This window comes from Xenopus laevis, chromosome 1L (assembly GCF_017654675.1).
Source record: "Xenopus laevis strain J_2021 chromosome 1L, Xenopus_laevis_v10.1, whole genome shotgun sequence".
Classification (NCBI taxonomy): Eukaryota; Metazoa; Chordata; class Amphibia; order Anura; family Pipidae; genus Xenopus; species Xenopus laevis.
Genome location: NC_054371.1, coordinates 156801609 through 156817866, shown reverse-complemented (window position 1 = coordinate 156817866; position 16258 = coordinate 156801609). Strand labels below are relative to the sequence as shown.

At 39.1% G+C, this 16258-nt stretch overlaps 1 protein-coding gene across 1 annotated transcript; it reads right to left on the bottom strand.

Moving 5' to 3' along the window:
* Nucleotides 1–148: 148 nt before the first annotated feature.
* nefh.L (neurofilament heavy chain L homeolog) lies at nt 149–14803 on the bottom strand. Its single transcript, XM_018260499.2, has 4 exons — nt 13897–14803; nt 9735–9934; nt 6394–6518; nt 149–3473 (listed from the first exon to the last, which is right to left on the bottom strand). Exons 1-4 carry the CDS (start codon nt 14669–14671, stop codon nt 977–979), a joined length of 3597 nt encoding a protein of 1198 aa, XP_018115988.1. The 5' UTR covers nt 14672–14803; the 3' UTR covers nt 149–976.
* Nucleotides 14804–16258: the final 1455 nt, after the last annotated feature.

The window sequence follows — 16258 nt, the reverse complement described above, 5'->3', positions numbered from 1 at the left end:
GCTTTTTACTTGTCTAATTGTGTCTAACATAACAATGCCAACCGATGCAAGCTGGAGTTAACATGGTTAAACCTTTCTTGGTATAACTTAACCAGTTACAGTGCTGTTTGCCAACCCAATACTTGGGACACCTCAACCTACTCTCTTGAACTAACTCAGTTATGGGGGGGGGGGGTGAATCAGCATAATGTGGTTTATAACATGTTTTTAAAAAGAACCTGCATTGTCAGGTCCTTTCTTGCTGGCTCCAGAAATTCTTATCAATTGTAGTGCATGTAAAGTGCGAAAAATAGAGGCAATTTTGGGTGTGAAACATACTAACCTAATAATGTGCACATAACTTCTTCCCTGATTTGCATGTCCTCCTTTAATGGTGCAATCCCTTCTCCTCCACTTCTTTTCCTATTATTCTAATTCAACATTTTTCTATACTTTCCTAAACGTCTATTTCCATTTAAATCTGTTTACCACTCTTTTGATCCGTGGTTTATTGATCAGTATTTTACTTGCTCCAGATATACAGTATTTCCCTTTTTATTGTCACATATACATATTTCATATACCGTACTGATCAAATTGTTTAACCTCTTAACATTCTTTGCAAACTGTCCCTATATCATATGTGTACTCAAATGTCTTATTTGCACAAAAGGAGAAAGCAATGCAATATCATTCATATAATCTCTCCTTTTTAAATTATTCCCTCTTAGTGTTCACATGATAACACAGACGTGTTGAGGTTTCTTAAGGATAGGGTTGAACCACTGCACCAGAGAAATTGAGAAAGAGTGAAGGCTGCTCCTGATCACTCTAGTAAGCAGTTAACTTAATGTCCAAACTGAACTGCGGCATAGTTGGGTCCACCATTTCAAATCAAAGTCTCTGAGGTTGACAGATCCAGAGTAAGACCCTGTGGCCTCTGTTGGCCTGATTGGTGGTTAGCACCCTCAGCTTGCATTGCGTTTTAAAAATTGGTTTACTTCTCACTTTTTGCTCCCTGAGTGGATTCACTTTCCAGCTGATCTGTACCAGAGGATTTTTCTATTTTCTCAGTCTTTGATTTTGTGTTTCCGCCAACAGGATCCTTTTCTGTGATCTTTGGACTATCTTCTTTTGATTTTTCTTCTTTGGAGGGTTGCTTTTCTATTTTTGTTACTTCTGTATTAGTCTTGGTGGGCTCTTTTTCTGCTTTCTTGAGTGGTACATTGTCTTTAGATGGCTCCTTCTTTTCCTCAATTTTTTTTGGTGACTTTTCTGCCTTGGAAGGTATTTTTTCTTCATCGTTTGCTAGTGTGCTTTCCTCTACCTTGGCTGACTTCTTTACATCATCCTTAGTTGGCTTCCCATCCAGTTTAGGCTGCTTCTCAGGCTCCTTACTTGGTGTTTTCACCTCTACTTTGGGTGATTTCTCTTCCTTCTTGGCTGGTTCTTTGTCTTTTACTTGCTCCTTGTTTTCTGACTTTGGAGGTTCTATCTTTTCTTCTTGCTTAGAAGGTTCTTCCTTTTTAGTAGACTTGTCCTTTACCTCTTTATTTGCTGACTCTGCTGCTTTTTTTGTGTCATCTTCTTTCTTAGTTGGTTCTTTTTTCTCTTCCTTCTTAGGAGTCTCTACTTTCTCATCTATTTTAGAAGGCTCTTGTTTCTTTGCAGGCTCTGGCTTGTCTTCTTTTTTTGCAGATTCCTTGGTTTCTTTCTTGGGGGTTTCCTTATCTTCTTTTTGGGCTGGTTCTCCTTTTTCCTTCTTGTCAACTGCAACCTCCTTTTTTGAAACCTCTTTATTTTCTTCAATAAGTGGTTGTTGTTTTTCTTCCTTCTTTATAGTTTCCTTTTTTTCTACCTTCTCTGGTGGGTTCTGTTCCTCTTCAGTTGGGGATACTTTTGTTTCCTCTTTTTTTGGAGACTCCTCTTTCTTGGCTGCTTCCTGCTTATCTTCTTTTTTGATAAGCTCATCTTTCTTACTTGCTTTCTCTTCTTTTTTGGCTGTCCCCTTCTCCTCTTGTTTAGAAATCTTGTCTTTTTTGGATATTTCTTTTTCATCTTTCTTAGCCGACTCCTCTTTTTTAGGAACATCTTCTTTCTTGGATGACTCTTTTTTGGTTGGTTCTGGTTTTTCTTCTTTCTTGGCAGGCCCCTTCTGCTCTTTCTCCTTTGGTTCTACTTTTTCTTCTTTCTTGACTGGCTCGGGCTTTTCTTCAGTCTTGGCTTCTTCCTTCTTTTCATCTTTTCTGGCAGGCTCTTTTTTTGATGCTTCATCTTTTTCTTCTTTCTTCGCTGGTTTTGGCTTTTCCTCGACTTTTGGTTCTCCCTTTTCCCCTTTCTTGGCTGGCTCTGGCTTTTCTTCAGTCTTGGTTTGCTCCATCTTTTCTTCTTTTTTTGCAGCTTCCTTATCCTCTTTCTTTATTGTATCTACTTTTTCTTCTTTCTTGGCAGGGTCCTTCTGCTCCTTTCTTATTGGTTCTCCCTTTTCCTCTTTTTTTGCTGGCTCTGGCTTCTCATCTGCTTTGGTTTTCTCCTTTATGTCTTCGTTTTTGGCAGCCTCCTTTTTCTCTTCCTTTTTTGGTTCTCCTTTTTCCTCTTTCTTGGCAGGGTCCTTCTGCTCCTTTCTTATTGGTTCTCCCTTTTCCTCTTTTTTTGCTGGCTCAGGCTTCTCATCTGCTTTGGTTTGCTTCTTTTTGTCTTCTTTTTTGGCAGCTTCCTTCTTCTCTTCCTTTTTTGGTTCTCCTTTTTCCTCTTTCTGGGCAGGTTCTGGCTTTTGTTCAATGCTTGTTTGTTCATTTTTCTTGGAAGGCTCCTTCTCCTCTTTCTTTGTTGGTTCCCCTTTATCCTCTTTCTTCATTGCCTCTTTGTCTTCTGTCTTTGCCTTTTCGCCCTTCCCTTCCGTACCAGCCCTTTCTTCTTTTTTTGCTGGTTCTACCTTGTCCTCTTTCTTAACTGGTTTCTCTTTTGGTTCCACCTCTTTTATCTTTAGTTCAGGTCCTTTATCTATCACCTTAATGGGTTTATTTTCTTCTTTTTTATCCAAGTCTTTATCCTTTGGTTCCTCAGCCTCTTTTACCTCTTCCTCTTCAATCTCAGCAGAATCCTCCTCCTGCTTGTCTTTAGTCTCCTCTTCTTCCTCCACTGCATCATGCTCACCCTCCTGTTCCTCTTCTCTATCTTTTTCCTGTTCTTCTTCCTTACTTTCTGTTTCCTCTTGTTCTTCAGAAGGTGTTTTCTCTTTTTCCTCTTCCTGTTCTTCTTCAGGAGTGCCAACTACTTCATCTTCTTCAGTCACTTCCTCAGTTACATGGGTTTCTTCTGTTTGCTTTTCTACAATAACTGTTTCTTTATCTGATTTTTCCACAATTTTAATCTTTTTCTCTTTTTTTACTTTGATGTGTTTTGGAGTACTTGGCCCACGAGGAATCCTTTGGTCAAATGAAAAAGGATCAAATCCAGAACCAAGTCGACATTCTTCACCTTCTAATAGTTTTCTAAAGTAAAACAAAAGTAGTGGAAATATAAGTCAAGTCACATATACTTTATATAAAGTGATCTTACAATTTACCTCCAACATTTACTGAAATGTTTTTTGAATTGTCCTACAATTTAAGATAAGATAAGATTTATTTGTCAATACAGACCATATAAACAGTTATACAGCATATCGAAATTACGTTTCACTCAGCCCCCCCCCCACTTGGTGCATTCAAAAGAGCATTTAAGGATATATGTTAGGTAAGGTGACAGGTGCAGGGAACAGTTAGTTTTTAAATATTATCATGTTAAGGGCTCTGATTGCTTGTGGGAAGAAGCTCCTGCAGTGTCTAGTAGTTTAAGTTTGAATGCTGCGGAACCTTCTTCCAGATGGTAAGAGAGAGAACAGAGAATGAGATGGATGGGATATGTCTTTTGCTAAGATATTTGCTCGCTGTACGAGGTGTTTCCGGTAGAGTTGGGAGATGGATGGGAGAGGTTCTCCTATGATCCTTTCTGCAGTTTTCACAATTCGCCGCAGAGACTTTTGTTCTGCAACAGTGCAGTTTCCAAACCATAGCGTGCCTCAATAGAATGTTGTGAGAATCAGTGGGGGAAGACTGGCTTTCTTTAGCTTCCGTAGAAAGTGGAGGCGTTGTTGAGCTTTCTTTGTGATAGAGTTTGTATTAAGGGTCCAGGAGAGGTCATCTGCCATATGTACTCCTAACTTCACACTGTTGACCATCTTAACTGGGGAGCCATCGATGAACAGTGGTAGGTGAGCAGCAGCGTTCTTTCTAAAGTCAACAACCATTTCTTTAGTCTTTTCGACATTTAGAGTCAGGTTGTTGTTCTGGCACCAGTCTGCCAAATATCTGACTTCTTCTCTGTATGCAGACTCATCATTTTTCCTAATAAGGCCTACTACTGTTGTATCATCTGCAATGATGATGTGATTTGCACTGTACTGGGCAGTGCAATCATGTGTCAGCAGGGTAAATAGAAGAGGGCTAAGCACACATCCTTGTGGCGAGCCTATGCTCAGTTTTAGAACCCCAGAGGTGTGATCCCCTATTGAGACGTATTGGGGTCTTTCAGTCAGAAAGTCTAGGATACAGTTACAGAGGGGGGGTGTTAATGCCTAGAAGTTTCAGCTTCTTTACCAGTTGCTGCAGTATAACAGTGTTGAATGCTGAGCTGAAATCGATAAATAACATTCTGACATATGTGTCTTTTTTCGTCAAGGTGAGAGAGGGTGAGATGAAGGGCAGTTGAATTTGCATCATCTGTGGAGCGATTTGGGCGGTAGGCAAACTGCAGCGGGTCTAGGTTCTGTGGGATTTTTGTTTTCATATTTTTAAGTACAAGCTTCTCAAAGCACTTTGAGATGATATGCGTGAGTGCTATAGGCCGATAGTCGTTGAGACAAGACACAGTAGACTTTTTTGGCACAGGGATGATTTTGGTGTTTTTTAGGTATGCAGGAACAACAGCTGAGCTCAGGGATGAATTGAAAATATCAGCACATTCCCCAAGATTTCTGATCTTCACTAGGTTGCGAAGCTTGTTGGAAAACCAGGGTTTGTGATTTGCCCGGATTGTGACATTTTTGGAGACAGCAACATCATCAATGCATTTCCTGATGTAGAGAGTCACTGAGTCCGCATACTCGTCCAACTCTGTTTCATGTTCATAGGTAGCGGCATCTCTGAACATTTTCCAGTCTGTGCATTCAAAACAATCTTGTAGAGCAAATCTTGTGGCCAAGTTTTCACTACTCTTGAGATTGGTCTGGATTGTTTATGAATGGGTCTGTACGTTGGAGTAAGAAGTATGGAAATATGGTCTGATTTTCCTAAATGGGGGAGTGGATTAGCCTTGTATGCTTGGTGGACATTTGTGTATACTTGGTCCAATATGGCATCTCCTCTTGTATCAAAGTTAATGTTTTGATGAAATCTGGGTAGAATAGATTACTAAACCAGATTCTGTGCCATGCTTTTTTTCTGAGACATTCTATATCATGGGATAAAGGGTGGGGCAGGGGCGATCCGCCAATGAGGCGAGCTGAGGCGCTCGCCTCAGGCGGCATCGCCAGCTAGGTTTCCAGGGGCAGCAAAAACCCGCTCCTGGTGCCTTTAAGAGTCGAATTTCCGGTTTTTGAACCGGAAATTCGGCTTTACTAGGGCGAGAGAGCGCAATTGCGCTCTCCGCACTAGCGTTGCTGCCTCCCCCCCGGAAATCGAATCGGGCTGGGGTGGCGGCATTACTGGAGCCGCCTCAGGCGGCAATGCATACAGAAACGGCGCTGGGGTGGGGATATATGCTGACTAACAGTAATACCTTCCACCCTCTATAACCAAGTCAAAAATTAATAACTTATGTTGCACATCTATAGAATGTATAGGAGTAGGTAATAAAGAATAAATGGGTAATGTATTTAATATTCTCTGCAATTTACTAAAGGTTCCTCTGTATATGGATATTAAATTACTCGAAATCGAAAATTTTTAATTGCTAAACCTTAATGTTTGGAGCATAATTTGGAGCTGGTGGCACCATTCTCTGGCTGTTTTTGGAAAAGAGTGCAACTGGTTACTCTGATTTTGGAAAAGCGCTACAATATAATATGTTGTAGAATAAAAAGAAGCATATACTGTATATTTTTACCTGATTTTATTTATTTTACTTTATCTTTTTAGGGCATTTTGTCATCTCTGTATAATCTGGACATTTTACATTTTTGTTGTAATTGAAGAAAAACACATTTTTGGAAAGGATGCAAATCTGCTACGTTGTATATTAAATTAATCCAGGCCACTTAATTACTTTACATGCAGTGCTATGTACAATTTGGAATATATATGAAAACTTTGTTATAAACTATAACGTAAACGACTTTGTTGTTGAGAGCTCAATTGCAAACTTATACCTTACCTGTAGGCAGCTATTTCAATGTCAAGGGCCATTTTGACATTAAGAAGATCTTGATATTCTCTGATCTGAGCAGCCATTTCCCATTTTGTGGTCCTTAGCTCATTGTCCACGTGCTGCAGGGTATCCTAGGGAGGCAAGGAAGGGGTATTGCATTATAATACAATATTGCTTAGGGGCAGGGTTACAACCTTTACCAGCCTTCCTATATATTTATCTTTTTTCCTTATTAATAACATTGGGATCAACCATCATATTTACCGGCCAGGCTTGTAAAATACCGGCCAGATGGCAACCCTACTTAGGGGTAGAAAAGCAGCTTGCAATTTTAAAACTCGTGATGGAACCACAGGCCAGTGAATCCATTAGTGCACTAGTCAACATCAACATCCTAAATCAGGCAGTATGCTAATATGTTACTAATCCAGTATAATAGGAGTACAATCTTATCAATGCTAAGCAGTGTTTCTTAGCTATTAATCTTTTTCTCTCAGAAGATCCAACAGTTCCAGCTTGCCTCCATCCCGCGGTGCACACGTGTGCTGAAGCTGGCCGAAGGATCAGGAAATGAACAGGCAGACAGGGGATAAGGGCCTGGAGTAGAGGTAGGCAAAGAGAAGAAGTACATACCTAGCACCTCTACCACCACCATTGCACCCTAAGTATGTGCCTCTTCAGGCTGTGGGATCCAAATTAGGTCAATGAAATGACTTTATGACCCAAATAAATAATTTAGAAACAGCCATACACATTATTATAATTAGAATAGGAGTATTACAAGGGACCATGGGGACCCGCTAAACAACCCATTTTAGGTCCAGACTCCTAGATTAAGAATCCCTACATTAAAGTGTCAATCACAGTCCTAAATCAGAATGTTGGTTTTATAAAAGCATCAAGCATATTTGAAGTGCACTGCAGAAGTTGTACCACAAGAAGTTTTACAAAGTTATGTGAATCTTTTTGTTTTACGTTTTTAGAATATTATTGCTTTCTTTTTAGTATAGTTAGTGGAACAGCTTTGCTGGAAAAAAGGAAGAATAAAAACTGGGTGACATCTGATGTTCATCAGGGTACAACATCTTAGTCATAGCGCATGTCTGCAGAAAGAATCAAACTAGTGATAACATTGTATGTATTGTAAAATAATTAAGACCAATTTCTTAATCCTGTCATCAGAAAACATGTTTTTTTCAATACACATCAGTTAATAGTGCTACTCCAGCAGAACTCTGCACTGAAATCCATTTCTCAAAAGAGCAAACAGATTTTTTTTATATTCAATTTTGAAATCTGACATGGGGCTAGACATTTTGTCAATTTCCCAGCTGCCCCCAGTCATGTGACTTGTGCCTGCACTTTAGGAGAGAAATGCTTTCTGGCAGGCTGCTGTTTTTCCTTCTCAATGTAATTGAATGTGTCTCAGTGAGACATGGGTTTTTACTATTGAGTGTTGTTCTTAGATCTACCAGGCAGCTGTTATCTTGTGTAAAGCTGGCCATAGTTGCAAAGATCTGATCGTACGAATGGAGGATTCGTACGATTTTTGAACCGTGTGTGGAGAGTCCCAACATTTTTCGTCCGGCGGAGATCGGTCGTTTGGTGGGGGTTGTTCACCTTTAAATAAACTTTAAGTATGATGTAAGAGAGATATGCTAAAACAATTTGCAATTGGTTTTTATTTGCAGATTTTTAGTTATTTAGCTCTTTATTCAGTGGCTCTCCAGTTTTCAATTTAAGCAATCTGGTTGCTAGGGTCCGCGTTACCCGAGAAACCATGCATTGATTTTTAATAAGAGACTGGAATATGTATAGGAGAGGCCATTGACCCCCATTTGAAAGCTAGAAAGGGTCTGAAAAAGAAAGCAAATAATTTAAAAACTATAAAAAAAGAAAAAATGGAGAGCAGTTCAAAAGTTGCAATGAATGAGCCATTCTATAACATACTAAAAGTTAACGGAAAGGTTAACCACCCCTTTAAAGGAATTCTGTCACGAGGAAAACATTTTTTTTTTTTACAAAATACATTAGTTAATAGTGGTGATTCAGCAGAATTCTAAATTGAAAAGGGCAAACATTTTTCATATTGAAGTCTGAAGTGGGGCTAGACATGTTCTTAGTTTCCTAGCTGCCCCCAGTCATGTGACTTGTGCTCTGATAAACTTCAGTCTCTCTTTACAGCTGCATTGCAAATTGGAGTGATATCACCCCCCCCCCCCAGCAGAACAATGGGCATGTAACAATATTACAGCTCCCTGACACCTACATTGCTAAAAAGGCTCCCAACCCCCACTTAATGGTAGATATGAGAATAACACTCAATAGTAATAGTCCAACTTCTAGTTACATTGAGTATGATAAACAATAGCTTATCTGAAGTGCTAGCTCTTTCTGAAAGAACAGGATCAGGCAAAATGACCTGAGATGGCTGCCTACACACTATGGGGCAGATTTATCAAGGGTCGAATAGTAAATTCAAATTTTTGAGTTTGTAAATTCACGCATTTAAATTGTAATAAACTCAAATGTGAGATTTATTACACCTTGATAATGGAAACAGTCCGTACAGACTGGTCTGAGTAATAAAACACGCATTACATATTCAACTGACATACTTTACCACTAACAAAAAGTAATATTGGGGTTTTGCAGATTCCTGTAGTTTTTCCAAGTTTTTGCCTTTTATAAAAACTCCAACTTCATTGGCAATATTTAATCCTACTTTACTGCAACTTCTCATGTTTTATTTTCTCACATAGACGTATTTACACAAGTGTAAAGTGGACAAATCAGCTGTGCGAAAAATTCCATTCATTAAAAGTACTTGTGTCAACATGCTCTCCTTGCCCTTCTGTATATCTGTATAGCACCGCTGCCTGCCTTCTGCTCTGAATTTCACACAGTTATGCTTATTGACACAAGAACACCCTGGAGCTACCATCAGCTGCATTTGTGTCAGGTGCCTCTCCCCTGGTGGCCACAATGAGGCTTGAATGATGGAAACACTATTGCTTTGTGGGTAAAAAAAATGGTGACTCAAAATTGAGCTTAGCTCACTCCACTTGCAGCTGTAAATGATCTCTATTATGTTTTTTAGTGTTGTTTTCATTATGTTGCCATATTGACCTTGAGAATAAAAGTTTATCTTTTAGCTTCACTGTTGTATTGGCATATCTGGAATCCATTTTGGTCATTTAACTCACTGCATTCAAATGTGTACTAATATTACTAAAATGGCCATCTAATAGCAGTTTGTCTTGCGTATGGAGAAAAGATAAAACAAACAACTTAACAAAGATGACATATTATCTATGCTGCACTGAGGGATGGGCTGTATAATGTACCTGGTAGGATGCCATTTCAGCTTGATGGCGATCTTCCATGTCCAAGCATTGTCTTTCCAGCGATTGCTGAGAACTCTTCAAAACTTCCAACTGGGTGATCTGGCTCTGCAACTGGTGGCGATAATTGGTAATCTCATCACTGGCTGAACGTATGGCCTGGGTATTCACTTGGGAGGCCTCGTTCAATTTGTTCAGCTGCACTGTAATGTGAGGGTGGAAATTCAACAGGTCATGAAGATAAACAGCCACCAGGTACATATGTTTACTGAATAAATGCAGCAAAAATCTTCTATAGGTAAATTATTTTATATACATCAAGTTAACTTTTATTATGTTATAGAATGGCCAATTCTAAGCAACTTTTATATTGGTCTTCATTATTTTTTTTTTTTATATATTTCTTTAATTAATTGCCTTCTGACTCTCTCCAGTTTTCAAATGGGGGTCACTGACCCAATTTAAACAACAAATGCTCTGAAAGGCTACAAATATATTGTTACTACTACTTTTTATTACTCATCTTTCTATTCAGACCCTCTCCAATTCATATTCCAGTCTCTCATTTAAATCAATGCATAGTTGCTATGATTTTATGGCTGAAATTGCAAACTGGAGAGTTGCTGAATAAAAAGCAATATAACTCAATAACCACAAATATTGAAAAATGAAAACCAATTGCAAATTATCTCAGAATATCACTCTCTACATCAGTGGTCCCCAACCAGTAGCTCATGAGCAACATGTTGCTCTCCAACCCCTTGTATGTTGCTCCCAGTGTCCTCAAAGCAGGTGCTTATTTTTGAATTCCAGGTTTGGAGGCAAGTTTTGGTTGTATAAAAACCAGGTGCACTGTCAAACAAAGCCTCAATGTAGGTTGACAATCTACATAAGGGCTACTAAATGGCCAATCACAGCACCTATTTGGCATCCCAAGAACATTTTTCATGCTAATGTTGCTCCCCACCACCTTTTACTTCTGAATGTTGCTCACGGGTTCAAAAGGTTGGGGGTCCCTGCTCTACATCATACTTCAAGTTAATTTAAAGGTGAACAACCCCTTTAAGTCTGAAAGGCCAATTTATTTATTAAAAAAGGTTAGTTTTGCTAATAAACGGATTATGGGACACGGATTATATATAAAATAAAATTGCCATTTTGCAATATAAAAAAAGATGCCCACATCACTCCTGAAGGCTTATGAAATAAGAACAATGGGCAGGATGAACACTTAATTCTCCATAGCGAATTACAGGTAATGATTTAAGGATAATTTACAGAGCTCTAAGACCATTTTTCCTGTGCAGGAAGTCCTGTAATTACAGGAACCTGTACCCATGCTCACCGCTGAGAGTTATTTACTAAATGGAATAAATGGTATAAATGAAATGGCATGCATGTGTATGAATTTCTCCAACAGTGATATCACTGTCATTATGCTGCTTCAACTATGTGGATGGAACAAGGAACCCAGTGAAAACCATAAATGAAAGTTACATTGTACATGTAAAGGCAGATGGGTGAAATGCTGTGTACCAAAGCAATAGCAGTGGCTAATGTTTATGCCGGGTAAAGGCAGTGTCTGAGGCAGTAGAATGAATAAGTTTGGATGGAGCTGAATAATAGCAACATAGATATAAAATATCTGCAGTCAGTGTGATTTAGTAGTAATTGTATAAGGAGGAGAACAAATAGTTCTGCAGCAAACGAGTAGAGATAAATCATTTAGTGGGAGTAGCAGTACTGCAGTAAAGAACAGAGAAATGATTCTATAGCTACACAAGGGGCAGCATGGAAATAGCAAAGTGAGCAAATGTGTCAGACAGGCTGATATAACAGGTCACTGGGTGGGCCAGAATAAACCGTTAAGCTGTACTCTGTTAAATGGGCTTCATAATATTTTGAATAGAACCTGATCATCCAACTTCAATTGCATTTAAACTAATTAATATAAATGCCTCCCTATGGCAAATTGCTATTCCACAAATGCTGTATATGTAATTACTAATGGCTCAGGGCAACAAGCCAGATTAACAGGCCGGCTCCAAGTGCTGCAGTGCAGGACGCAAGTGTAACAGGAGGAAGCTTGCTGGGATATTAAAAATGCTGCATTGCAGAAATAAGTTGCATAGTGTTCTATATTGGGACTGGCCTACAGGGAATTTTGCTATAAATCATCCTTCATATGCCAAACCAGCAGGGCCATTTTTCTTCTTTTTTTTTCTACTATTTTTTTTTTTATATAACAGGTATATGTTGACTGCTTTATTGGTATGTAATACTGTATATATATTTTATTGGTACTCTATTATAGCAAGGGATGGGATAGACAAGGGATCATAGACATTGTGTACCATTATCTTATGTATACCTACAAACTAAGATACCTGCTTACTTATATGCAGTTATTGCTACAAATGAAACCAGACTGGTATATGGTATATTTGCTGTGATGTTTCAAAGGCATCAATAATAAGAAAGTATTATGCTGCTGAAAAAGTAGTAGGCAATAGATTTACAGTTGCGGAGGTAACATCAGTTAAAGAAAAGGAAATTCAGTGTACCTATGCCAATTAAAGCCTGTAAATGGCAAACTAGACAGGCTTACTGAATATAATCTATTATCAAAATCGATGTTAAATGGTCTAGACATTTAGCAGCAGAAATATGCAGTGAGAGGGTGTGACTGAACAAAAAAAGCAATAACCATCCTGTTCACTCCTACAACCGCTCTTCTGACTTTTAGCTTGTAAACTTTTACAGACTGACCATCACTATTAAATGGTAGGATTTTTGTAAATGATTGTCCAAAAATTCTTTGTAATACTGCTCCCCCGAGTGTTATGAGAAAATCCCAAAAAATATATAAAGTATAGAGTCAGCACTAAAATGTGCTAACTATTAAATGGTACCTGGTCTTCCCCACTTGTTTTATGTCCATGTGCAGGTTGAAAATATACTTTTAACTAGTCAGTGTAAAAAAAGTTATTAGTCAATTAAAGTACATGAAATACACAATAACAAACAACATTTAGTAAAGCCTTATCTCTTTCTGCTGAGTCTCTTTGAAAACAGAACCATAGAATCTAATGCAGTGTCATGAAGGTACCTTTACTTCTGTAAATTCTATCTATCTATCTATCTATCTATCTATCTATCAATCTATAAAACAATCTATCAATCTATCTATCTATCTGTCTATCATTTAAAATAATGCACCTCCAAGTATAAGAATGTGAGATGTTGCCAAGGATTTCCATGACCATATTGGTAGTACTTTTTAAAAGTGACTTTAGATAGCCTCATATTTTCTAACTGATAACATTGTAAGTATGTATTTTACAAATTACACATTTGATTTATATTATTAATGTGATATATATGTATATGAGAGCTGCAGGACTTCTGTATGTGTCCTGCTTACTAATTCAGCTGCATGAGGAAGGGTGGAGGGAGGGAGAGGGCAGACGCAGCTCCCAATAGAATTAAATCGTGACTCAGGGATTTCAGACTGCAAACACTTAACTGCTTCCTGACCAGGATATAAAATGGAAGCAAACAGAACACAGGTAACAAGCTGCAAGAAAAGGATGCTAAAATGTTTAACCGTTTAAATGGTCAAAATCTGACAGGAAGCCACTAAATGGAATGTCTGATATGTGTAATACTAAAATGGCATTTAATTCTAAACATATACACTGTATATCAGATATTAGTTCCCCACAAGGGTTGCCTTTTCTTTCTCCCTAGAAGAAAGAAATCCCATAAATCTCTTCCAATTGTTTGGATGTAGCATAACTAAATCTTTTTCAGGAGAAATGTTGCATAACAGATTGTTTAAAAATTGCAGCAGGAGTAAACTGCTAAAACTGCAGAAATTGCAGTACTTAAGCCACGTTTTGAGATGCAGATAAGTAACAGCTGGAGAGGCACAAATGTACCACTGTGGCATCATTTTGAAAGCTAATATCCATTTTTTTTTTTTTACATCCCAATTTTACAAGCCAGTAGAGTTCAGCATGCTGCATCTGGACAGCATATAATACCTTGCAGTTGCAGAAGTGACTAAGAACCCAAAGTTATAGCAGTAATCACTCACAAAGAGATAATTTGTATACTTTTATCGACCCCATCACTACTTTTGGATGCAACTTATTCAACTCACCTTGAAACCAGCCTTGTGTTTGCAAGTTGTCTTTACCGATATGACCTTCGAGCTGAGCCCTTATCTCCTTTAGGGCTGATGCCAGCTCCAAGCTGGGCACTTCTCCCATTTGTTGTGTTGTTACCTGACTTCCTTGTATCTGCCTTAGCATCTCCCCCACATCATCTTGGTGGCACTTGCACAGATGGGCTGCCTCATCTTCCAGAGCTTGCACCTTTCTGCCCAGCTGCTCTCTCTCCAGGCTACACTCCTGCATGAACTGCCTCAGTGCCCTCTCAGCAGCCAGAGCCTCTTCCTTCAGCCTTTCCTCTTCTTGGGTTTTCATACTCAGCAACTCAATGTCTTCATTCAGTCTGTCTCTTTCAAGATGTTCCTGTCCATTTTCAGAGTTAATTGTCAGGAGCTGGTTGCGCATATCTTGAATCTCCCTCTCGTATAGCTGTCCGATGGCAGATATACCAGCCTGCTGCTTCCGCAAAGCTGTTGCCTCTTGCTGCAAACTACTGTTTTGCTCTTCCAGTCTCCGCACCTTTTCTATGTATCCAGCAAATCTCTCATTCAGTCCATGCAAGGCCTCCTTTTCATCTCTGGGTCCATTGGAGGGTTCATGGCTCTCACGGTAAGATGGTGCACTACGTCGGCTCCGAGAGTGGGACTGAAAGCTGCTGCTACCACTGTGGGTTTGAGAGATAGAACTGGAGTGGAGGTAGTGGTCCCCGGGGGGCCTGCGGTATGTGACAGGGCCCATAGACCGTTCCAGGCTGTAACTGAGCATGGTATAGTTTAGGATGCAGAGAGCTAGAGACAAGGAGAAAGTAAGAGAAGAGATAACAGGCAGAGGCTGTCAGAGATATGCAATGATTTAAGTTCTTTTAGGAAGAGATGCAGGGATGCAGAATAAGGAAATGAGAAAGGAGTATGAGCAAATGTGCAAGAGTGTTTAAAAAGAGAGAGGAGAAGGGATGTGGGGAGATGTCTGGAGCAGGTTAGATGCACCTAGTGAGTGAGATGCAGGGCACTGCGGCAGATAGAGGACACAGCACCAGTATTTATACTGCAGCAAACTTCTCAACTCAGCAAAGCAAAGACACCACCCCTGCATCACACTCATCATCTTACACGCTGACTCTCGGTGAGCACAGCATTATGCATTCACACAGGAGCAGAATATTATACCTCTATGCAGCACCTTGATTCCTTGCACATAGTGGCACAAAGCTGTGTTGTATCATACACAGACTTACATTTCCATATACATCATATCCACATTGCATTCAAATAATTAGGTATTGTTTTACAGAAACGTGTACAGTATATGCAGCAATCCATTATTAACTTCAGCTGGTAAGTATAGGCAACTGGCCTATTGATAGTTAATCTTAGCAACTCTTCTAAATGCCAACAGCATTGAGATGTATTAACCTGCACAGTGCCAGAGTCAGCTTTTATTTACAATTCCCATTTCTATGAGAACAATGCACTTTTCACCTTTGAACTCACTATACATTCAAAACTGCAGCTTTACACCACATTGATCCCACTTCATCTGTGACTCCCATTATTAATGAGAAGTATTTCCTTTTTTTTTTTTTTTTGCATCCTTGGCTATTTGAATGAATTTTGGAACCCTACTGTTTATTTTAGCTTTATTTCATCACATTGGGCTTGTCAGGATGAAAGCATGGTTCTAGAAATCAAGAATAAAAAGATGACCTCTATCTGTACTTAGTGCTGTATCTGCTACAGTTATGATAGTATAACACAATTACATGTCATAAGACACCCATGTCTAAGGGAACACAATGCACCACATTTGCCACTTGTCATCTTCCCTTGCCTTGTATTGTTACAGCGCATTGTGCCACTGTCAGACCCAGCTATGGCCATGTAGGGACAGAAATGTAGGGAAGAATCACAGTGTCAGACTGGGACACCAGAGGCCCACCATAAAACCTTAGACCAGGGGCCCACTCTAAGTACTAATATTCTTTATCTCCTCAATCAACCTCTATTTTGCTAGTTTGTTTTCTTTACATACTATAATCTATTATTACATCTATTTAGCCTCTTTGTTCTCATAGAATAGGGAAAGGCCATGAAATAGGCCAAAAGTTTAGCAGCATGAGGGCCCACTGACACCTTGGCCAACCTGGAGTTTTCCTGCTATACCGATGGGCCAGTCCAACACTGAAGAATCATTTTTGTGCAGTTGGTAAGAGTTGAGGTACTACATAATTATTTGTTACTTTTACATGGTAAAATCCCTTATAAGGAGTGCCTTTAAGAAGCATTGTTATTGATTGTAAAGTGGGAAATGGTCAACTGGAAGTACATTGTAGTATATATTATATTAAATTTAAAG

Bases quoted from the DNA above. Each gene is read 5' to 3' on its own strand.
- nefh.L (XM_018260499.2), bottom strand. From the start codon at position 14,671: ATGCTCAGTTACAGCCTGGAACGGTCTATGGGCCCTGTCACATACCGC. The intron at 9,935-13,896 runs GTGAGTTGAATA...CTCACATTACAG, and splicing joins AACACAAGGCTGGTTTCAAG to TGCAGCTGAACAAATTGAAC. The intron at 3,474-6,393 runs GTAAGGTATAAG...GTTTTACTTTAG, and splicing joins ATTGAAATAGCTGCCTACAG to AAAACTATTAGAAGGTGAAG.